Below are 24,374 nucleotides of genomic sequence, written 5' to 3' on the forward strand. Positions count from 1 at the left end.
CCGGAGAGGCACTGGGACAGGGACAGGGACAGGGACAGGGACAGGGGGAAGAGCGGCACATCCCGGAGAGGCACCGGGGCAGGAGCAGGGACAGGGATAGGGACAAGGATAGGGATGGGGACAGAGCGGCACATCCAGGAAAGGCACCGGGACAGGGATAGGGACAGGGGGCAGAGCGGCACATCCCGGACAGGCACCGGGGCAGGAGCAGGGATGGGGACAGGGGGCAGAGCGGCGCATCCCGGACAGGCACCGGGGCAGGAGCAGGGATGGGGGCAGAGCAGCGGCATCCGCGGCTCGGGCGGGGCGGCTCCGCGGGGCGGGGCGGGGGCGGGCGCGGAGCGGCGGCGGGAGGCGGGCGCTGTCCATGGCCCTGCGGAGCTCCGGGCGGCCCCGGGCTCCGCCGCGCCGCCGAGCGAGCGAGCGATGGGCAACACGGTGCACAAGACGCTGGCAGGTACCGGCGGGGGCGCGGGGCTGCGGGCGGGGGGCGCCTCCTGCCCCGGGGATGCTGCGGGCGAGCGGCGGCGGCTGTGCCGCCCCCGCCCCGGTCCGAGGCTCCCCGGGAGAAGCCGAGCGTGTCAGCAATCCCCGCAGAAGCCGGGCGTTTCAGGAATTCTTCCGAGCCGCTCGCTGCCGGCGGTGCGCGGCGGGCGGGGATGCTGAGCGCGGGGCACGGCGGGGCGAAGCGGGGCTGATCCCGCAGCTGGAGCGGCGCTTCCCAGCCCTCGCACCGAGTCCTTGGAGGGGCTTTCTGGTTCATTTCCCCTCCTCGTTATGCTTTTTTTTTTTTTAATACAACTTTTTTAATGAGGAGGGACTTTAGTTGTTCGGAGTGGCCGGACGAAAACTGCAGCGAGGTCTGAAATGTTCGGTGGGCTGCCCTGGCTCCAAAACTGCCTTTTTAGCCAATTCTGCACTTAGACAAGAGATGTACAGATTCTTTTCCTTTGCAAGTTCGTAACTGTGGGGTTTTCCCCCCTCCCTTGGAGAATCTGTGCATAATAAAAGCAGTTGGTCTCTATAGAATCAACAGTGTTGAATTACTGAGCCCTTGCCAGGCTGTATCTTCAGCTACTTTGCTTTTCTTCTCTTTTCTGCTCTTGCAGAGCTCCTGCATTGCATCTTTTGTACTTCAGGCTCCCATAAATAAAAAGGGTATTATTAAACTTATTTAAAGAAGCAGGAGGACCTATTGAACACATACACGTCTGCCTGTAATCAGCCAGGGAGCTGAATATAGAAATAAAGAGAGGAATAGATTAGCATTTGGATGTGCCATATATTGTCTTTGCAAAGAGAGGGTGCCTGGGACCTTCAGGGCACAAAAGAAAGCTGCTAAGCTCGTGGTTTAGCTATGAAGCAGTGATTAGATTTCTAGTTGCATCTCCTCTCGTTCTCTATTACATTTAAATGGGACATTAGCTCCTCTCACAATAAGGAAGTTTTTCATTTTTTTTCAATACTTCACCAAATGGCAAATAAAGGCATCGTGAGGAGAGCATGACCTTTGAGAAAATGTATTTTGCGGGTTGGCTTATCAGCTGGGGACATATGCAAAAGACCTGGGAAGGAAAAAAAAAAAAAAAAAAAAGGCAGGGAAACATCTTTGGGTCAGCAGAGGTTACCTCGGTCAGGCTGGAACTTCCCGAAGAAAAAATATCGGTAGCTGCTGGGCCGTGGGATCTGGCTAGAGAGCTCTGTTCCAGAAGGCTGGGAGTTGTACCAGCCCTTCTGCCTGGTGCTAGAACAGTCTCTCCTGAGCAGCCTCCACATGCTCAGCCTTCCACACGTGAATTTAAAAAAAGGGATGACATCAGCTGCACCGCAGCTCCGTGATTCAGGACTTCCTCGCGGTGCTTTCAAAAGGAGTTGTTAAAGAGGAAAAGTTTGATGGGGGGGAAAAAAATGAAGGTTTGGTTTATGGAGACCTCCCAGCTCAAACGTTTGTTCTGGTGGCCCAGAAAATCTCAGTCGCGTCCCTCCAGGTGGAGGCTGTCTGGGAGGATTGCACCGCTGGGGATGGTCCATTTGCAAACATTTGTCAAATTGCGCAAGGCAAAGCTATGCAGGACACTCGAAGGCCTTTGCTGAGGGCTGGATGATGCTGGAAATTTGTCTTTCCCCCAAATTCAGTTCGCTTTTTGCAAGAGTAATGACAGTCCAAAGGAGCTGTTAACCTGTGGCTGCAGAGGAGCTTTTGGATGTTTGCAATTTGGAAGTTTATGAACGTCTCTTGTCGGGTTGGACCCAATTCAGCAATTTTTCATATGAAATTGAATTTTGGATGGATTGTTTGTCTTTCATTATCCAAATGGCATTGCGGAGGGAAGCAGGTTTAGAACTGTTCTTGGAACAGTCCTTTTGAAAATTAGAAAGTTTTTCCGGGAGACTGAATGGTTGGATGAAGTCCTATTTATAAATGTGAGGGCTGTTTAGAATTACTCCAAGATAATCAGTCAGAATTAAGTCTTTCCTTTTCTTGGTCCAAAATGCACCTCTTTCTTCGCCCTGCAGACTGAGCAAGGCACTTTCACTCTCATTTTGACAAACAGAGGAATTGTTCTCTCTCCCATGGGCTGAAGAAACTTCTTAATAAAACCCAAACAATCGAACAGAACATCTTTAACCTGAAATTTGCTTACTCGTGTTAAATTGATTCACTGCAGAATCACTTTGGTGGTTTTGTTCACCATCAATAGCTTAAGGTAGGAAAAGCCTTTTCAATGCAATCAAATGTAGAGGGAATGTGGAAGGACCTGGCTCCTGGAAAAGCCAAACAAGCAACAGTTCAGGTTTTCTACAGAAATGGCAATGCTTTTCTCAAACAGCAGAATTCAATTTTAAATCCTATTGAGGACACCTCATTTTTATACCTGACTTTGTCCCAAATGTGCTTGAACAAACCGTTCTTGTTGCACCTTTAAATCCTTGCCCAGCCTCATCCGTTTCTCTGCACATTTCCGTGGAACGATACAAGAGCACTCGCTATCGGTGCCGGAGGGATTCGTGCAGGGAGCTTGGGAAACTCGTGTTTGCCAAGTATCCGATGGTTAGCACACAATGGGCCGAGGCTTTGTCAAATTAACAGCGAGGTTCCAAGCAGAGCGGCACCGAAATGAGTAATGAGGCTGTGGCTAATGAGAGGCAGCTCCCGGGGAGGCATTTGAAGGGAAGAGAGCTGGGATGTGTCAGATGCGCTTAACAACAGGCCTGAGGTGCTGCTGGAGGTCTCTCTTATCTGGGTGACAGCTAAATGACACCCGACACACGCGGATGCTGCCTCCGGGCTGCCCCGGAGCCCTCGGGATGCTCCGGGAGCAGCTCCCGCATCTCCTGGAGGAGCAGCTCCAGCACAGGCTGGGAATGGACGTGGCTGTTTCCCTGCTCCTCTCGAGCAGCTCCAGCACAGGCTGGGAATGGATGTGGCTGTTTCCCTGCTCCCCTCGAGCAGCTCCAGCACAGGCTGGGAATGGATGTGGCTGTTTCCCTGCTCCCCTCGAGCAGCTCCAGCACAGGCTGGGAATGGATGTGGCTGTTTCCCTGCTCCCCTCGAGCAGCTCCAGCACAGGCTGGGAATGGATGTGGCTGTTTCCCTGCTCCCCTCGAGCAGCTCCAGCACAGGCTGGGAATGGATGTGGCTGTTTCCCTGCTCCCCTCGCCTCCCTGCCCATGGCCCGAGGTAATTTGCGGGCAGGCGGGCGAGGCGAGAGGGAATTGTTGGTTCTTGAGGCACGGTGTTCTCCTGGCTCCTGCAGGTGATGGGCAGCACCTGGCCTGGCCTGGAGCTGCAGGTTCTGTGGGATTTGTGGCTCTGTGCCTGGTTTTCTGCAGGGAATCGCTCTGGAGCTGGGGTGAGAGAGGCAGGGAGCAGCACTAAGGACCCTGGTGTTGTGGATGGGGCTCCTTTCTCCATGGGGCTCCTTTCTCCAGGCACACACAGGGCTCAGAAAAGGGTTAATAACCAGTAGACCTCAGCAGGGCAGGCTTGGGAGAGGGGAAAATTCCTCTGATCCAGGGAAACCCTTGTGAGGAGCAGTGTCTGGGAGGCTGGGACATGTCCCCGTGGTGACAGGGGGAAGGTGGACAGCTGCTGGGACACAGGAGGCACTCACCACCCCAGGCACAAGTGAAGGACAGTCCACTTGGGATCCAGTTGTTGGTCCTGACCCAAATAGGGGCATTGGTATTTAACAAAGGAGCCAAATTCCCTTTTTAGAATCTGGCTGGGATCTGATTGCTGTGCTTCTCCCACAGCCTTCCTCACAACTGCGAGGAATACCAAGTATGAGTGGCATTTGTGTCTGGTAAACACGAGGGAGAATGGGGCTTGTTCTGGCAGAATTGACTTCATTGCAAGAAATTATTTTGTATTCTTAAGGAAAAAGCTTCTAATCATTAACCTGGCCTCAACAAGGCAGAAATCCCAAGTTTAGACCTTCACCAGGCTGGTGCTCCCATCTGCCAGGCCAAACAGGGATGGAGGGTCCTGGTTACGGCAGAGCAGCAGGAATTTACAGCTTGTGGGTTAAAAAAGATATTTCTGCGTATGCCTTTTCAAAATACTGATTCAGTTCTCCTCTAAGAAATGAGGAGCAAAGTCCATGCAGTGGGAAAAGACCTCTCTGCCTTTTCCAGGGGCTAAAAATCTCACTTCAAGGAGAACTTTTGTTTAGATTTGTTTTCTGGTCCCTCCTCCTTCAGCTGCTAGTGATGCACTGTGGGAGGAGTTCTTGTTATTGTCAGGAGTTCAGTAAATAGTTTGATTTGGCTCCAGTCTGACTTCAAGAAAACTACAAAATACCACTTCAGGTTGTTCTGGTTTGAGTGAAAAAGGTACCTGTTCAGACCAGTTTTTGGTTTGGGTTTGGTTCAGTGCTGATCAACACGGACTGCAGGTGTTAATCCAGCCCGATTTTGCCTTTTTTCTGCATCTTTTAGGCTGGGAGTTGAGGTTCTGGGAGTCTGTCACTGATTTTGATGACTCCCTGTGTGGCCTTTGAGCAAGTGGCTTTATCACAGGACTGTTTTGAATGTAAGGAAGGTAGGACACCCTGGCTCACATGGGGGTACAAGAGTTAATTAATTATGAAGCATCTCCTGGAAGAAGGTCATAGAAGTGGAAAAAAAAAAAAAAAGAAAAAAAATATTAATTCACTGCTTTCTTAGCAGCCTTCTGCTCTTCCACTCTTCAAAAGGAAACCTGTGAAGCTGCTCAGCCTTCTCTGGGATTTAGAGCTGATTGTGCACTGAGGGCTCTCTTTAACCACTGCACATGCCCCAAACGGTGCTGCAGCCAACTGGCACGATTGATTCAGCCTTCAGCACCTCGGCTCTGGAGGCTGGAGGAACAACTGTGCTCCAATCCAGGCAGGCATCGCCTCCCGGGCCGGTGTTAAATGGAGCTGTGTCATGCCCCGTGGCCCACGGGCTGTCACACACACCCAGCACAGTGCCAAGTGTGTCACTGAAGCCAGAGCTTTCCCTGCTCTCCGCTGGGTAGTGCTGGGCAGGTGCCCTCTCTCTCTATTTTTTTTTTTTTTTAATTATTTTTGCTCCAGAGGGGAATTCTTTCCTCGGAGGTCTGGCAAGCAGCACTTTCCCTCCTTTTATTTCCTCTTTTTTTTTTTTTTTTTTTTTTTTTTTTTTTTTTTTTTTTTTTTTTTTTCCCTCGGATGATTGCTGCAGGCCAGGAGGACCTGTGTGTCAGCGCCTCACCCTCCTGCAGAAAATCCCACCCCAGGGTCTGCCTGTGGAGGCAAAACCCTCGGAGAACCCTCCCCGAAGGCAGAGGAAATCGTTATCATCTGACAACCTTTGGAAGTGCCTAAGGATGTTTAAGGTGTTTAACTGCAGGCAGCCAGGTTGGAATGTGCGGGCATTAATGTTTATTTGACGGGAGAAGGATGAGTCAGTGCCAGGCTTATGCCGGGTTTCTCTCTCTCCCGGCCCTGGTGAGGATCCTCCTTGCACAGTCACATTCCCTGGTTTTCAATTAGGAATGCAAATCAGCACCTCTGAGCTCCAGCGGGTTTCGCCTCCCAGCTCCTCCTCGACTTGCGGAGCTGCACTTTGGGGCAGCCGGTGTCCTGCCGCAGGGTTTGCCTTGAAAGGAAACATTTTCCTTCTCCTCAGCATCCCACTGTTTACAGAGCCTATCTGTGCGGCTTGGCAGCTAAATTAGGAGCAGGCTTTCCTAAGGTGGAGCGTGCACGTTGCCCTGATGGATGTGGTGGGTTCAGGAGAGGAGCAGGGAGGCAAATTGGCACAGCCAGGCAGAGGGACAGCCCGGGGGCTGCTGGCTGGGGGGGGCTTGGTGCGCTGCAGGATGGACCAGGCTGGATGAGATTCCCTGGAGCACGTGTCAGATCCCACCTGAATTTCCCCACGGGGAAGGTGTGTGAGAGCCTCCATCTCTTCTCTTTGCATTTCTGTGGGAAATGGATTGGTACAATGGCGTGAATTATAACGTCTGTATTGTCTCACCCTTCTCAAGAGACTGAAAATAGAATAAAGGTTTTTAAAACGCCTCTCAGTTACCCCATCTATGAGTCAAAAAAGGGTATAATCCGACACATTTCCACGTTATTATCTCCTGGGTTTGTCTCCTTTCCCCTGCCCAGGGCAGTTTTTGGGAGCAGTTTGGAGTCCTGTGCCCTGCACAGCAGCCAAACCACGGGGCTGACTCACGACCTGCACCTTCCCCACTCCACAGGTGCTCTTGGGCCACTTTTGGGATTCCCTGGCACCCAAATTCTGCAGACTTATCCGGAGGGCAGAGGTGTGCTCAGCTGCCAAGGGGTGAGGAAGGGCTGTGGGGAAGGGCCTGGCTCCGTGGCACATCTCGGGGAAGTTCCTCTGTCTGCAGCGGCTGGAGGAAGTTCTGCTGGAGGAGGATTTCCATACTTTGTTCTGTCCTCTCATTCAGGCAGCTTCTCCACCCTTGTTTGGTGTCACCAATCTGCTGTGTCCTGGAGGGGACAGGCCCTGGGCCAGTGGTTTTTTGGTGCCCTCAGTGAGGTTCTACCACTTTTCCTTCTCCCAGCTCTTTTCCCCAGGGGCATCAGCAGGGGCAGGCCCTTCCCTGGGCTCCCTTAGATAAGGTCTGTGCCTATGGGAGGACTTTTTGGGGAGGAAGGAGATGCTGTTTACTCTGTGTTCTTCCCTATCTCAGTGATGGCTGTGTTTATTTTCCCTGTGTATGATAAAAAGAATTAATCACTGGCACTGAGAAAGCTTTATTTCAACTTACCTGTGCCAGCTTTTCCCTTCAGACCTGGCTGCCCTGTTGTCTCAATTACTGAGTGCTGGAACATGAATTCCTGGTGTCTGAGCAGTTGGAGTGGGGCTTTGGGGAGGAGGGAGGGAGGAGAAAGAGATTTCTTGCTTGTTAATTTGTTTTCCCCTCTGTGTCCAGGGAGATCTCCTCCTCTGCTTTGTGTAAGCAGGGCTTGCTTTCCACCCAGGAGGTTTTTTCTCCCTGGGTTCTTTCAGACCTCTGGCAATGGAGCAGCTCAGGAATCTCCTGCTGAGAGGATCTGACCCCAATCCTTCCCCCTTTCCAGCAAAACCATGTCTTTTTTTTTCCTTTCTGCACCCTTCTGCTGTAAGGAAACCAAATCAGAAGATAAAAAAAAAATTGATTTATTGCTTCAATTGCACAGGAAGATTCCTTAAAGACAAAACCATCCAACTGCACTTCAAAGCCTTCCCAGTGCAGCTGGGAAATCATATTTAGGATTTTTTTAAGAGCTGCTGATGCTTTGAGGGGAGAAGGATGGATGGAGTTGTGTTTGAAGGGTTGTTGGCTGGATAGTTGCATGTAACAGGTTACATTTTTGAACTTTGCTGGTTTTACTGTGGATTTTTCCATAATAATGATAATTCTGTACTTTAGGAATTCTCCTATTTTAACCATTTTCCCGTGATTGCACTCCTGATAGGAAAATATCTAATGGTTATGTGGGAGAAATAAATAGACACATAAAAATAAAGCTCTGGTTTTTGTTGTCTGTGTGGCAACACAGGGAAAACAATCAGTCAGGAAGGAATTCCCTTGAGCAAAAGTTTTCCATCAGGTTTCCAAATGCCAGGGAATGAAGATTTTTGATTTTTGCCCTCCTCCATAACTCAAACATTGAATCCTCCAGGCCCTGCCTGGAAGAAGCCAAAGATAAAAGATAGACTATCCCATTTGGCAGCGCAAATGAAATAATTCCATTCAAGTTTCTCTTGCTCAGCTCAGAGATAACTGGCACTGTGGCAGCAGCTTTCCTGAGCCTGTTATCTCCTCTGCTCTCATCGGGACACCAGCTGCTCAGCTTGATGTCTGCTGGAATTTACGGAGTGCAGTTCAAAAGTTATCTCCTCAGCTTGAAAGCATAATTCCTAATGAGGGAAAATTGCTGTTTCTTGGGGTCTTAAACTTGACACGGTTGGATGGAGCTTTTTTTTTTCCCCCGGGAACACAAAACTCTACTCGAGATCTGCCTGGTGTAGTGTCCTGGGGGTGGCTAAAATTCTGTAAGGGGAGCAGCTCAGAGGCTGCAGTGAATTTTGGGGAGAAGACAGGACCAGGAGTTTTGGGCATGTACTCTCAGGCAGGTTAGCAGCCATGCAAAGCCTCGGTGGAATACAATAAATAAGAATAGTCCTATCACTGGAGATCTTAAAGAACAAGTTCTGTTTATTTGGCTAGGAATGGAATGAGTAGAGCTGGACTACCAGGGCTAAGGGTGGGTTTGATAATCCCTGTAGGCTCCTGGCAAAAAGCTGTGTCCCCTTGTGACCCCTTCAGGGGCTGTTCTGTGGTGGTCCTTTCCTCAGGACACCTGCAAAACCTCTTGATTATTTTGTCCTGCCAAGTGAAAGGGTTTCCAAGAACGAAAACAGAAATCATTTTCTAAGTGGCTCTTGCTCGTAGAGATAAAGAGCATCTTCCCCTCGCAGGTTTTTCAGAATTTGGTGGCTCTCTCCTGGAGTGGAGGTGAACTCTGCAGGGTGAAGGCAGATCTCCACGCAGGATTTGTGAGGTTTAAACAGCAATTACCGGGTGATTTGGCAGCAGAGGAGCAGCTCAAGCTGCCGATGCCATCAAAGGCAGAGGGTGAGAAAGACAGAAGCTTCACAAGGCTCAATTTCAAGGAAATCCGTCTCGGGTAAAGTTTATACAAAGTGATCTCAGCCCCTGTAGCGTGGCTTTAAATACCCGGGCCTGGAGCAGGGTTTGTGCCTGGGATTGGTGTTATCCAGGGATTTTGGAAGGGGTGGGAAGAGACACACACAGCCCCGTGCACAACCCAGACACCTCCAAACCCAAACCAACCTCCCGAGCCCGAGTGCTGCTTCCAAGGATGCCAGAGTGGCTCAGGGCAGGCTCTGTCTGATTCCAGGATGCTTTTCCCACCCTTGTGCTGGGCTGGGGGCCTGGGATGGATGCAGGAAAACTTCTCCCTGCCTTCCTCAGAGGTTGGGCTCAATAATCTCAACAGATCTTCTCCAGCCTAAACTCTGCCTCGTGCCTTCAGGCATCTGACAAGTGCTTTATGTAAGACCTTTCAGATCCGTGGAATTGTGCAGGAAGGGGGATTTTTTAAAATATATATATATTTTTTTTTAATTAGAATTGCCTTCTTCCAAATTAGCTGAGTCTGCTGCCGACGTCACCCGCTGTGCCAAGGCCTGTGAGCGTGCCAAATTCCAGGGTCTGCTCCGAGATGTGGCAAGCATGGATCTGCTGGCCCTGGGCACCCTGCCTGCTGCCAGAACTTCCATGTCTAGACAAAGGATGCAGCTCACCTGCAGGGCTCAGCCATCCCCTCTGTTTGTTTTGCTAGAGCACAGTCATTAAGAGATGGATTTATATTAAAGGCTTCCAAGAAATGCCTCTGCAACCCCAATGTTTATGTAAGAGAGACCGAGAAATTCATAATTTATTGAATTTGTGTGTGTTCTGCTTGGGATTATTCATTGGAGGAACATACTAAGTGATTTTTTGTATCCTAGTAACCAACTGCGGTTGCTTTTCCATGAATAATCTTTCTAGTTTAACTTGACCAGTCAAATCTAGAAAGGAAAACTCAAATTAAATTTTCAAGGCTCAGATAGCTTTTACAGGTGAGAGAGAACACATTTTTTTCTCCCTCATTTAACCACATAATGATCAGATTGACAGATGCTGCCTGGAGAGTTGGATTTTCCCAAGCAGAACAATAGTGGAAGTTTGACTCGTTATGAACTAAGCTTCAAAGATTGATTTCTTTAATATTCATAATTAACAAATTGGTTAAAATAGTCCTTTCCTCCCTCAGTCTGATGGTTTCCAGGGCAGATTTTTAATAGCAATGCAGATTATTTCCCTTTTGTGGGTAGCCCAGCGTGTGGGGTCTCCCATCAGCTCACGAGGACACTCTGATAGTTAATTAATACAATTATTTGTGAATTATTTCTCCCTGCCTTGCCAGCCCTGTGTGGAACAGCTGGAGTTTTTCACTTAATAAGAGCGTGTTCACATTTTTCTTCTTCAAATTTTATTTTGATTCAAAAGTAGCCCCTTTCCAAAGTTATGTTTTGAGGGGTTGTGTTTCTTTCAAAATGCCTCTTGCTCTTAGAAATATTAAAAGCTACTTTGAGAAGCAAAACAAAAATAAGAATTTCCTTCCCAACTCCCTGGGCGAGCTGCTTGTTTCTCCCACCCTCGTGGAGCACTCAGATGACCATCTCCAAAGCAGAGGGCAGAGGGACATTCCTCCCTGAGAGGTCAACACCACTTCTCATTTTAAACCAAGCTCTTTGCAAAGCATCTTTTTGTATGCATTCCTATTTTGTCAATGTTTACAGCCCAATTAACTGCACTCCTGCAAATACCAAAGTCTAGGGGCACGCTGGAGGAATCCTCTCCAAACCACGTCAAGCAGCCCTCAACCACTGGCTCAGATTTTCCTTTGGGAGGAGATTAATGGTGTGACCTCGTTACACAGCCCCAGAAGGAAGGGAGAAGCTTTCCCTGTGTGCCTCTGGATTCTGACCAGGCTTTCCCCTCCCTCACTTGCCCCCTGCCTCCTTGTCTTGGGCAGCAGTCCTGCTTTCCTCGTTTGCAGGGGGCTGAAGGTGAAGGGCAGAAATGTTGGCTAGGGCAGCGCTGAGGATGTTTCTGTGCCCATATTTCTGCATTTCCTTTTTCTGTGCCCATTCCTTCATTTCCCCTTTCTGTGCCCATATTTCTGCATTTCCTCTTTCTGTGCCCATTCCTTCATTTCCCCTTCCTGTGCCCATTCCTTCATTTCTCTTTCTGTGCCCATATTCCTGCATTTCTCCTTTCTGTGACCACATTCCTGCATTTCCCCTTTCTGTGACCATTCCTGCATTTCTCCTTTCTGTGACCACATTCCCGCATTTCTCCTTCCTGTGCCCATTCCTGCATTTCTCTTTCTGTGCAATATTCCTGCATTTCTCTTCCTGTGCCCATTCCTGCATTTCTCCTTCCTGTGCAATATTCCTGCATTTCTCCATTCTGTGCCCATTCCCGCATTTCTCCTTCCTGTGCAATATTCCTGCATTTCTCCATTCTGTGCCCATTCCCGCATTTCTCCTTCCTGTGCAATATTCCCGCATTTCCCCTTCCTGTGCCCATTCCTGCATTTCCCCTTCCTGTGCCCATTCCTGCATTTCTCTTCCTGTGCCCATTCCTGCATTTCTCCTTTCTGTGCCCATTCCTGCATTTCTCTTTCTGTGCAATATTCCTTCATTTCCCCTTCCTGTGCCCATTCCTTCATTTCCCCTTCCTGTGCCCATTCCTGCATTTCTCTTTCTGTGCAATATTCCCGCATTTCCCCTTCCTGTCCCATATTCCTTCATTTCCCCTCTCTGTGCCCATATTCCTTCATTTCCCCTCTCTGTGCCCATATTCCTGCCTCCTTTTGGAGTGGTTGCTGTTGGGCATCTCCAGCTGTCACTCATCACCACACACTCAGCACCTCAGATCTCTGTCCTACCCAGCCAAGGCTCTTCCCAAGCTCTCCCTGCCTTTTGGATAATCCTGGGCTTTACAGTGGTACTGGGAGCACTGTTAAGAATCCTCAGATTCTGGAGAGGAAAATGCTGCTTGAACCTGAATCGCCAGCAGAAGTGCTCTCATCTCCTTGTAGATCTCATTTTAAGTTCCATGAGGAGCAGCTGAGGGAGCTGGGAAGGGGCTCAGCCTGGGAAAAAAGGAGGCTCAGGGGGGCCCTTGTGGCTCTGCACAGCTCCTGACAGGAGGGGACAGCCGGGGAGGCATCCAGGATGAGAGGGAAAATCCTCAGGCTGGGCCAGGGCAGGCTCAGGGTGGGCAGCAGCAGGAATTTCCCCATGGAAAGGGTGCTCAGGCCCTGGAACTGCCCAGGGAGGTTTGGATCCCCATCCCTGGAGGTGGCACTCGGTGCTCTGGGCTGGGGACAAGGTGGGGATGGGGCACAGCTGGGACTTGATGGGCTGGGAGGGCTTTTCCAACCAAAGTGATTCTGGGATTCTTTGCTGGTTTTCCTGCAGCTCTGTTCTGATCTGGCATTTCAAAATTCTCCGTAAGCAGTGAAAGCCAGAACGCTCAGTGTCTGGTGGATTTGGGACCAGGGAAATCCCCAGTGTGGCTCTGTTTTGGTAATTTCTGGCTCCCTGTACATTTGGAATCCCTTTTCCAGCTCAGAATCCTGGGAGGATGATGCAAATGGGAGCCTCTGGGTGCCCTGAATTTCGAAGAACTGGAGGGACAGTGTGGAGTTGTGTTTTATTGTGGCCAGAACCACAGAGGCTGTGAGCTGTCAACACATAATTGTGCATTTTGTGTTTGGTAGTAAAATTTTGTTCTACCAAAAAAAAAAAAAAAAAAAAAAGAACAAAAAGAACTGCCCAAAGAGGAACAAATTCTTTCTCTCTTTGCAGCTTTTCAGATGTGATTTATAGGTGTGTTTTTCCAAGTCAGCCCAAACAAGGCCAGTGAATGGCTCTGAATTAGTTTAATTCTGATAATTGAAACAAGAGACATCTGGGTGGAAAAGGGAGGGTTTAGGCAGCTGCTTTTTTTGTTTCATGTGGGATTTCTAATAGTCCCAATTCCACAGTTACCAAGGAGTGCTGTTGGACTGTGCACTGGGGTTTAGAGGTGGAAATGATCAATGAAAAATACAAAAAAAAAAAAAGCCCCAAAATACAGCTGCAACAATAACAACAACTGGCAGCTCTGCAGTGAACTGTTTGGAAGGTATTGACCAAAGGAGTTCTGCTGAACAGCAGCCCAAGCTCCACGTCAAAAAAGTGAGAAAACAGGGTGTAAATTAGGGCTTGGTTCTGCCTGGACCTGGCCATTGCAGTGCTGTTTGCTCTGTAATTCACACCTTTACCCCAAGGATTCTTTCCTCTGGGGCAGGGAGAAAAAAAATATTGTTTTCATCATTTTAGACTATTCAACAATGCAAGGAATTGTGTCTCATCTCCAGATTGTTTTTGGTTCACCTGCCTCTATCATATTTTGGCTGTGATACCACAAAGACAGAAAGAATAAAGGGAGAAAAATGCTGGTGTTGACTTAGGTGTGCTGGGTTCAAACCCCACTGGAATGAAGGTTGACACAGAGGCTTAAAAATAAACCTCTCTTGCTCAAATCCTTCTTGTGTTGAAATAATTGAAGACATTTGAGATGAAGGAAGGGGGTTGAGGTCATGGTGTGTCCAGTAATGGTATGACTGTATTTTTTTTTTTTTTTTTTGCTTGTTTGGACAGTTTAATGTCTTGAAGTGGGCCTTGTTTCCTCTTATTAATTCCTGCAAATATCACGGAAAAGGATCTAAGAGCTGAGCCATGCAGCAGCCAAGTGTTGCACAACCACCTGCCTCTCAGATTGCCTTCACAGCTTAGCAGAGAAATCTGCATTTTTAAAAACCTCAGCTAAGGAAAGGAGGGGTGCATCTTTTTTTAGTGGGATGTTTTCCTGTGTTCCTGGACCAGAATGCTTCTTTCTTTCTTTCTTTCTTCTTTCTTTCTTTCTTTCTTTCTTTCTTTCTTCTTTCTTTCTTTCTTTCTTTCTTTCTTTCTTCTTTCTTTCTTTCTTTCTTTCTTTTCTTTCTTTCTTTCTTTCTTTCTTTCTTCTTTCTTTCTTTCTTTCTTTCTTTCTTTCTTTTTCTTTCTTTCTTTCTTTCTTTCTTTCTTTCTTCTTTCTTTCTTTCTTTCTTCTTTCTTTCTTTCTTTCTTTCTCTCTTTCTCTCTTTCTCTCTTTCTCTCTTTCTTCTTTCTCTCTTTCTCTCTTTCTCTCTTTCTCTCTTTCTCTCTTTCTCTCTTTCTCTCTTTCTCTCTTTCTCTTTCTCTCTTTCTCTCTTTCTCTCTTTCTTTCTCTCTTTCTCTCTTTCTCTCTTTCTCTCTTTCTCTCTTTCTCTCTTTCTCTCTTTCTCTCTCTCTCTCTTTCTCTCTCTCTCTCTCTCTCTTTCTTTCTTTCTTTTTCTCTTTCTTTCTCTCTTTCTCTCTCTCTCTCTCTTTTCTCTCTTTCTTTCTTTCTTTCTTCTTTCTTTCTTTCTTTCTTTCTTTCTTTCTTTCTTTCTTTCTTTCTTTCTTTCTTTCTTTCTTTCTTTCTTTCTTTCTCTCTTTCTCTCTTTCTCTCTCTCTCTCTCTCTCTCTCTCTCTTTCTTCTCTCTCTCTTTCTTTCTTTCTTTCTTTCTTTCTTTCTTTCTTTCTTTCTTTCTTTCTTTCTTTCTTTCTTTCTTTCTTTCTTTCTTTCTTCTTTCTTTCTTTCTTTCTTTCTTTCTTTCTTTCTTTCTTTCTTTCTTTCTTTCTTTCTTTCTTTCTTTCTTTCTTTCTTTCTTTCTTTCTTTCTTTCTTTCTTTCTTTCTTTCTTTCTTTCTTTCTTTCTTTCTTTCTTTCTTTCTTTCTTTTCCCCTTTACAATTTTTTTGGATTTGTTTCTGAAGTATTTAGAAAAAAAAAAGCCCCAGCTTGTTTGTCTGAATATTTACGAAAACACCCAACAAAATATGTGATGTTATTGTACAGGTTGGACTGTTCACGAGTTGAGTGAGGTCATCAGCTCTTCAGATCACTGGGAAAGAGAGTTTGGCCAGATTGAATTTCCTTGAAATCTCCCTACTGGGACAGTGCTGGCTTGAGGCACCAGCACAGCCCCATGAGAGCTCCCAGTGCCACCAGTGCCACCAGTGCCACTGTCCCTCAGCCATTCCTCCAGGGAAACGAGCCTGGCAGAGGAGCAGAGCTGTGCTGTGCCCCTGATTTAATTATAACCAGTTATTGTTTTGCCCTGTTTTGGATTCTTTACATATTGTTTTGGAAAAGCTTAGTGGAATCGCAGCCTTTGTATATATAAAATATAGGATGATTGAAGAGCTGGCCACTGCTTTATTTAGCTTCCTCAGCCATGCGTTCCACCCCAAGCATTTTCCCCTCCCGCTGCCAGATCACTGTTTAAATTGTGTGTAAATAGAAAAGGAACTGTGGACACAGTTAAAAAATGCTGGAAGAGGGGTTTACTGGGAGGAACACCTTCCTAGAGGCCTTTCCCCCCCTTTTCATGGGGTTTTTGGCTCTCAGGGCAGATCTAAAGCCCTGTGTGGGTGCCACTGTTAAATCTGATGGCTCTCTGGTTATCCATCCCTGTTTGGACTAGAATGGCTCCACTGTTTTTTTTTTTTTTCTTTTCAGCTAAATTATTTGGATTGTAGAGGAGTTGTAATTAGGAGGAGAAAAAAAAAAAGGGACTCTTAGAACAACTGTGAAGAGAGATAAAGACAAAAGAGGCTTCTGTAAAAGTGAGGAAGCAAAAAAAAAAAAAAAAATTGGTTTGTTCCCTTTATCTTGAGGGTTTTCTGGGAAAAGTTGAAGGTGGAATGAATGGCCGGCCTCTCCTTCCTGCACCTGCAGCATCCAAGTGCTGATCTCACCCTTGATACAATCCCAGAATGGTTTGGGTTGGAAGAGACTTTAAAGACTGTCTCGTTCCACCCTCCTGCCATGAAAGGGACACCTTCACTAGCCCAGGTGCTCTTCATCTGCAGCTTTTCTCCCTCCCCAGCCCTGGAGCTGGAGGGTTCCTGTGCTCAGGGGGAAGTTTTCGGGTGTTTTCAGGGAGTGTGGAAATCGCGCTCCTGGCTGGAGCCTCACACGCCCCACCTGAGTCATCCACCGAGCGTACCAGCACAGCTCATGTCCTGGCCTTGCTCCAAACATGCTTCTGGGAGGTGGGGAAGGCGTGTGGATTGTGTACAGCCCAAATCCAGAGGGATGAAGATAAGGTAAACACAGCTTTTCGGGGTTTTTCGGAGAACAATGCATGGAAAGTGAAGCTCAATTGCCACTATCGCTCTTCAAATCTTTTTTTTTTTTTATTTTCCCTGTGTCACAAGCTGCCCTCGTGGTGCAGTGCCTATCTGTAGGGGATGGGTGGGTTTCCTGCATCAGGGAGACAACAAAATGATTTCCCTCTTTGTGTTCCTGTCCAGAGCAGCACGTGGATGGGCTGTGGGAAGGATGTGCTGAGTCCCAGCGCTCTTTCCATGAGCGCTGCATTGAAACCAGGCACGGAGTGCAATTGCAGCTCCGAGGATATTAAAAGGGAATGCATGCCATCCTTCAATTTCATTAAAAGCCATTAACATTGGAATGACATGGCCACTATTTATAAACCCCCGGTGCAGAGGACGTGCTGCAGCCAGCCAGGAGAAAAGGCTCAATGGAAACAGGGAGCTGATTTGCATTAATGGTCCTTCCGTGCTGCTCTGGCAGCAGGAGGAGGCTGAGGGCATGGACCATCTCAATGTCAGTGATTATGGCAGGCACAAGTTCTTGTAACTCTTCAACAAACCCCAGTCCTGACTGGCATTCAAAAGCCAGAATGATGCTTTTGAACCAATGTGCTGCCCTGAAAACCTGAGCTGTTTATCCTCTCTGTGGGGCAGAAGTTGTCTTGGAAGGGAGAAATGGACGGGGAGGAGCTGAGGGCAAGGAGACCAAGCCAGATTTTTTGATCTGTGAGGAATACTCTGTGATCTTTGCTGTGCAGAGGGATCAGTAGGAGCAGGGGCTGGGTCTCACTCAGAGACAGCCATGGGGTGGCCTCGAGGGGCCAGCAGCGCTCCCTGACACAGGAGGTTTTTGGGGTCTCTTGGGTTGCCCTTAGGCTGGGTCTGTACTCTCACCTGGGACCCTATTTCTGTATGAAATTAGTAAATATAAGCAGAGCCCAGCCACCCCAGAGAACATGAGGGTTTTGTTCACATCTCTGCTCCTCTCTGCCCATCTTGGGGTCTCCAGCTGTGATCATTCCTCCCAGACCAGTCTGTCCAGCCTCGAGTGTTGCACATTTTAACGCCCTCTCTGCTTTCTGGTGCACACTGCCTGTTTCTAGAAAACAACAAAAACAATAAATCACAGAAATAAATGTTTTAATCCCTGACTGACAATCACCGAGCATTTAGATTAGGAAAATATTCAGTCTTCCAACCTAGTGATGATCATTTCCAGTGTAGCATTCCTCAGAAACCATTTGTGGAGTTGCTTTAAGAGCTGTCAGCTGCTCAATTCTGGCTGCTTTTGGTCACCTCCCAAAACTGCGTGAGGGACTCAGAGAAGATAAAGTGAGCTGAGCAGACCTCTGCTCTCCTCAAGCTAAGCTCCACTTTCTAAAGAAGGTAACAGCTTTGCAGGCCCATAATACATCAAGGCAGGGGTTTGCTTTGCTGGTGTAGGAACTCGAGTGTGTTGCACATGCAGCTGATTAGTGAGAGCACAGCCCAAAACCCCCACTCAGAGCTACAGCGAGAGCGGCTGACTGATCACTTCTGACAAGATGTTTTATCTTCAGCCAGTAGCCAGAAGTTTTGCACGATGGCTTTCAAATCCCTGACATCTCTGGGCGCTGTCTGGCTCGGGAGGGCGGCTTTGGGAGCGGCACGAGCCAGGAGTTGGGTGTCGAGCCCGTGGAGCAGCTCAGGAGGAGCTGTGCCATTTCCAGGGCTCCTCATCCATCATGCAGTCGCTTTCATCGCTTGCACTGAAGGACTTAAGCAGGGATTACGGCATGAACCCTGCCTTTCCTCCATCCCGCCCGCTCTGTCTCTCATTAACCAGCTCGAAGAATTTGTTACTCGAGTCGCAGACTCATTGACCCACATTCCCTAATAATACAGGGAAGAGGAGATTATTTTTTCCGTGCTTAATCGCTGGCTTCTGTGTATACTTAGTGCTATTTATATGCAGGAGGGCTAAAAGCCTGCAATAAAGATGGGGCCAACTTTGCAGCAAAATTCCTGCGTGCCCAGAGTGGGAGGCACAACAGGAGAGAGGCAGAGGTGAGTGTGGGTGGATGTTCCCATCCTTGCAGACCCAGCAGGAGGTTTTTTTTTTTTTTTGGGAGAATCTCCTGCTTTTACAGCCTGATCCACCAATATTGGTTCAGCTCAGGGCTCCCCACTTTGCTCTGGAAATGCCTCTCCATCAAAGTCATGCACTGGTTTCTTGGTGGCTTATTTGATTTCTTCTACCACCAAAAGCAAAGCCAAGCAGAAGAATATTATATTTCATATATATATATATTAAAGATACACATAATTATACATTTATATATAGTATATATATTATTTATATTATAATTAAATATATAATGTATACATAATTATACATTTATATAATTCTATATATAGAATTCTATTAATATAACATAATATAATATAATATAACATAATATAATATAATATAATATAATATAATATAATATAATATAATATAATATAATATAATATAATACAATATATTCTCCCATATATATATATATATATATATATATATATATATATATATATGAGAATATTCCTGCCTGGCTCTCCTCAGCCTCTGGGGCTCTTTAGGTTGTGGAGGATTTGCCATCAGCACTTTCCATCCTCGGAGCAGAGCTCCTGTCGTGGTTTATTTTCTGCCCTGAGCCAGCTGGTGGTTCCTGGGAGGGACACGTCAGAGTTTCAGCTGCACTCCCCATCTTCTGCCTTCAGTGCTGCTGCCATGAGGAGATGTTGGGATAACCAGGGGAGTAAAGGCTCGCTCTTGGCTTTCTTTTCAGGCCACCTGTATTTTTTTATGGGATGTGGCTGAGCCTTGGTGTGAGCTCCTCGCTGCAAGAAAAGGGTTTAAGTTGAAAGGAGCAGCAATGCTGGAGCTCTTTTCCCGAGGACACACAGGAGGTGGAGCAGCCTGGAAAATACAGTGGGAGATGGGAGGTGGAACAAGCTGGGAATTACTGCAAGGTCCTGCTGGAGCTGCCTTTGCTGGTTTGTGAAAAAGGATTTTGCCTGATGCTGTTGGCAAATAGCTCTCTGTTTTCATGGAGGTACACCTAGAAGTCCAGAATAAATATGTCATTAGCCCCTGCCTGTAAAAAAAAAAAAAAAAAGGATTTTAGCATTAAAAAGAAAAAAAAAAAACAAACAAAAAAACCCCACACAAACCCATAAAATGTTTGATTTGAACCATTAGAGGGTTTTCTTGTGAGGACAGGCACAAGTTGATTTTGTGAGCTAAAGTTAATCCCTGTTCTCTGCCAGGGATTTTTCTGAACTGTTCTGCAGTGAGAAATGATGTATGGCCCTGACATATTTACACTGAGAGTTGCCTCAGTGCCACAACACAGCTTCTTTTAATGAAAAAGTGACTTTTGTCTGTCTTTTCTCCTAGCCCCCATCACAAACATTTCTTCAAAAATTTCACATTTCCTGTAATTCATCACAGGCTCTTCCGTGTCGCCTTAACACCTCAATTTCTGTGTCACACTCTTGCAAATGAACCTTTTCTGAATTCCCTGGAAGTTTCTTTCAGGTTAGAAGACATTACATCAGAACAGGCCTCCAGACTGGTTGTGCAAACCATAGGAATTTACACAGGGGGGGGTTTTATTAATTGAATTTTCCGGTGTTTGAGCCAGCAGGACATTCAGAAATGAGGCAGATTTTTTATTTTTGGTTGGATTTAGTAGCCCAGCTTTCCAAGTCCACACCACTGAGCGTGGAATAGGCCACCCCAGTGCTTCCCACAGAGCTCCCTGACACATTTTTCTGTATTAAAAAAAAAAAAAAAAAAAAAAAAGAAAGAAAGAAATGTCTAGACAGCGCACTAAATTTATATGTGAGCAGATTTGTATCTCTTGTCCTTAGAAGATAGGATCGTGTCGGAGCAGAATCCTGTTTCGTGCTGCTGGGGATTTTTGGTATCTGCAGTAACAGCCTCCCCTGCCTCTTCCAGCCTCCCAGTGGCTCCAGCACTGGAGATGCTGTGCTGATGCCTCAGGTTTTGGCTTTTCTATTTTTCACATTCTGAGCTGCTTTAGTGTGAGGGTCTGAGCTTCATATGAGGGGATGGTGAGCTCTGTGCACAGAGCAGGAGACAAAACAATTCCTGCTCCAGCTGGGCACCAAGGACAAATGATCCAAAGCTCAGGCCCAGGAGCACAAACAGCGTGGGCTGGAGAGAGAAAAACAAGCAGGATGGGAGTGCAGGGGCTAAAGCTGGAATGGGACAATGAACTGCAAGGTGCAAATGGAGCAGAGCTGATCCCAGTGAGAGCCCCCGGGAGCGCTCGTGCATTTTGGGAACATTTGGGTTCATCTTGGGTTCATTTTGTGCCATTTTGGATCATCCTGGGTTCATTTTGGGACCATTTTGGTTCATCTTGGGTTCATTTTGTGCCATTTTGGATCATCCTGGGTTCATTTTGTGCCATTTTGGTTCATCTTGGGTTCATTTTGGGACCATTTTGGTTCATCTTGGGTTCATTTTGTGCCATTTTGGTTCATCTTGGATGCAGCCCAAGAGCCTGGCTGGGCTCTTGTGCTTCCCAAGGATCCATTGAGGCTTTTAACAAATCCCTGCTTTATTCTTTAGCTCTGTCCAACCTCTGCTCTAGCTCAGCCTTCCCAAGGCATCAGTGGGATGAGGACTTTGAGGATGTGCTTTCACTGGAGCACACTGGGATTGACTGGGATTGTTTCCACCGGCTCGCTGTCACGCCCTTCTTGTTGGGGTTTTCCTGTGACAAAGCAAACACCGCCTGCCCCTGTCTGCAGACACCTTGTTCAGTGTGCAGCAGCAGCAGCAGCCACCCGAGTGTCTGCTGGGAGAGGAAGAGTTTCAGTGCTGCAGATAAAGCAGAGCCCATAAAGATAAGCCGTGGGTGTGCTCGGTGGATTCCCTTTCGCCGGGCACGAGGCTCCAGAGATGGATTTCAGGCTCCATGCTGCTGCCTCTCAGGAGGTTTCCAGCCTTTCTCTGGACCTTTCAGCCTTTCTCTGAACCTTTCAGCCTTTCTCTGGACCTTTCAGCCTTTCTCTGGCCAAGGGCAGACCGTGCTCCCGCAGCACGGGCCGTGTCTGCTGCCAGCTGTGGATGGTCCCAGTAATTTTCCCTCTCTGTATCCACTGCACAAGCCCTGTTTGGCACCAAACTGCTCCTTGCAATCCTGTGGGTCTTTTGTCATGGATTTACTTGGGCAAGGCCCTCAGGAAAGGGCTGTGGGAGCCAGGGAATGTCTCTGGTGCAGACCATGGATTTACCGGTGACGCGTGAGCGCTCTCCTCCTCCTCCTCCTCCTGTCAGGCTGCTCTCGCTGTAGCTCTGCTCTCCTTCAACATTATTCCCTTCTCCCCCGTTTTAGGGGTATTATTCCAGCCTGGCTTGTCAGGGCAAGTGAATTCAGGATCGATCTGGCTCGAGGTCACTCCCCAGCTGAGCAGGCTCCTCCATCCCACGCCCCAGGGAGAGCAGCAGCCTCAGACAGAGCTCTGGAGCTGAATTTTGTCTGCTGCTGTCAGTGGGATTAGAGTGCCACGGCAAACAAATGGGTGAAAAAAAAAAAAAAGTTTATTTTTAGAACTGGAACCATGATAAATATGTGGAATTTGTCCAGGGTCTGCCTGCTGTACCTTTTTGAAATGCAAAGTGCATGTCTGTTAAAATACCTCTCCAAAGGTCAGCATAACCTCCGGAATGGGTGTGCTGGCCTTTTGGAAAGCAGGTGAAGCTTCAGATGAGAGCACAGCCCCCCAGAACCCAAATCTGCCTCGGTGTCATCTGACACCACAAGGATGGAAATGCTGCCTTGCCAAAAGGGTTTATCCTTCAGGTTTCAGTGAGGAGCCTCAGACCATTCCTCACCCTTCAGTTCAGTTTTTCCTTCCATTTTCCTGCCTTTTATATTTGCTGGTGCGTTTGATGGATGTGCTGTGAGTGTCATGTTTGAAACGGGTGAGAATGGGGATGAAAAATGGAAAACTCCGGAATAAAAAGAGCGATGGAAGCTCAAGGCATCCCTCAGTGGGTTTGTGTCCCCTGTGATGATGCAGCCAGGCGCGCAGGGCTCAGGGATTGAAGTGTTTGAGAACCTTACATTTTCCCATCCATTTAGCTGCCCGTGAGGTGGAGGAATGGTGTTACTCTCTTTTAGACAGGGAAGTGAGGCAGAAAGAGAAGAAATGAGTCGCTCCCAAGAGTTGTAGGAATCTCACAGCTGAAAAAAAAAGAGAAAAAAAAAGAGTTGGCGTAGCTCTTCACTGCCTGTCAGGCACCCTGGGTAGGGTGGCACTTGTGCCACGAGCTTGGCTGTCGTCATCCCACTTTTGGGTGGGAATGCACAGCCAGGAGAGGAGCAATTGCAGAGGGAATAAACTCGAGCCAAACTGTGGAAGCCGAGCTGCAAATTAGGGCAATTCAAAGGCACAACTGAAAGGCACAAACATCCTGTTGAGCTTGGAGTCCCAGTCAGCACCTAATGAGTAAAGCACATGGCCCAGCTCATCCCCAGGCGTGTTTCAGTGGGAAAACTCTGCCTCCCTGCCTCGGGATGTGGCAGGCTTTATTCCACGGGCAGGTGTTCATGTGAAGGGGGGGAGCAGCGTTATAAATAAATTATCCGTTCATTTCCCTCGGCAGCGTTTCCTATTGTTTCGCCACAATATGCTTTCCTGTTTTTTTTTTTTTTTTTTTTTTTTAAACAAGACAAAACAAAAAGCGCCAGACCCCGACCCCGAGTCCCCCTCTGGCAGGGTGGACCCAAAGCTGTGTTTGAACTGGGTGCCAGTGTCCTCGCTGTGCTGTCACTCGTGCTGGTGGCACTGGCACTGCCACCTCGGTCCTCGGTGCCTTCTGAGAGGGGCATGAGGAGAACCTGCCTGGGTGCAGTGCCAGGGGCATCACATCCCTGGCAGGAGCCTTTTCTCCATCAGGGGGCTGTGGGAGGAAGGCTGGTGCTGCGCTGGCGTTGGGAACGAGGGGATTTTGGGGATAGCAGAGAGGAGAACAAAATCCCTCTTCCCTCCTTCCTCCTCCTGGCCAATGTGGGGGCATTGAGGCCACGGCTCTTGCAACAACAGGGGGGTTGTTTTTAGCCATTTTAGAGACAAACAGCAGCTCAGTGGGTTATAAAATGAGGGTTTCTCTGCCTGGCGAGGCTGTTGCCCAGCCAGGCAGGGTGTGAGGTGGCCACTGAGCCCACCCAGTCCCTCAGGAGCCCCTTGGGATCTGTCCCTGGAGCCAGGTCCCACCTGAAGGGCACAAAGGCTGTGTGAATGCACATGGAAAAAGGGGTGCTGTGTGGGGAGGCAAGGCCAGCAGAGGCTTCACCCTGCCCTGTGCTGGCTGGGTCCCTGGCTGGAACCCCCAGTCCACGCTCCCTTTGCAGCAGCTCCGTTTGTCGGGAGCGCTGACAGGCACACACACGGAGCAGCACCCACATGAGCACGGGTGGGCTGTGCTGGGAGCAGCCATTTCTGCATTTTAGCTCTTCAGCAGGCAAGGAATGAGATTTCTCCTGGAAATACACAAAGAAATGCCCCTTCCTGGGCAGCCCTGCTGCGCTGGGGCCTGGCCTGCAGTGCTGCTGGGAGCAGAGGTGCTGTGCTGGGCAGGGGGATTGAGCACCTGGGGAGGATTTTCCCTTCCCCATCTGCCCCAGGGCTCTTTTCCACAGCCTTAGCATGGAACTGGCACCCTCTCCTCACTGGCTGAGAGCAAGGATGTATTAATTTCCACTGGTGTTTGACAGGATTAACCATTGCACAGCGACTGTCACGTGCAGGACAAACGAAGAGACAAAACACCTCTTGATTGTTATTTATATCCTGCTGCAAACAGGAGCTTTTTGCCTTTGTAGCCCTTTGACTCCTGTTCCAGATGCCTGATTTGAAGGGCTAATCCTGTGCTCAGACCTTGCTGCAGCCTCTCTTCTCTTTGCTCGGTGCCTTAGTGCAGGTCCCAGCTTCTCGCTGCCCTGTCTGCTCTGGTTTTGCTTGAAAAAAAAAAAAAGCTGCCACCACTGCAGCCCTCCTGCCAGCTCGCCCAGCTGAGCTCCCAGGATCTTCTGGT

General features: G+C 48.1%; 1 protein-coding gene across 1 annotated transcript in view; it reads left to right on the plus strand.

Annotated features, from left to right (window-relative positions):
- Positions 1–426: 426 nt before the first annotated feature.
- NEURL1B (neuralized E3 ubiquitin protein ligase 1B) overlaps positions 427–24,374 on the plus strand; it is a 35,245-nt gene continuing 11,297 nt past the window's right edge. Inside the window, exon 1 of the mRNA XM_053956953.1 lies at positions 427–457. Within this exon, the coding sequence (XP_053812928.1) occupies positions 427–457 (31 nt within the window). The remainder of the gene's footprint in view (positions 458–24,374) is intronic.

The sequence above is a fragment of the Vidua chalybeata genome, chromosome 15 (assembly GCF_026979565.1).
Source record: "Vidua chalybeata isolate OUT-0048 chromosome 15, bVidCha1 merged haplotype, whole genome shotgun sequence".
NCBI classification, from domain to species: domain Eukaryota; kingdom Metazoa; phylum Chordata; class Aves; order Passeriformes; family Viduidae; genus Vidua; species Vidua chalybeata.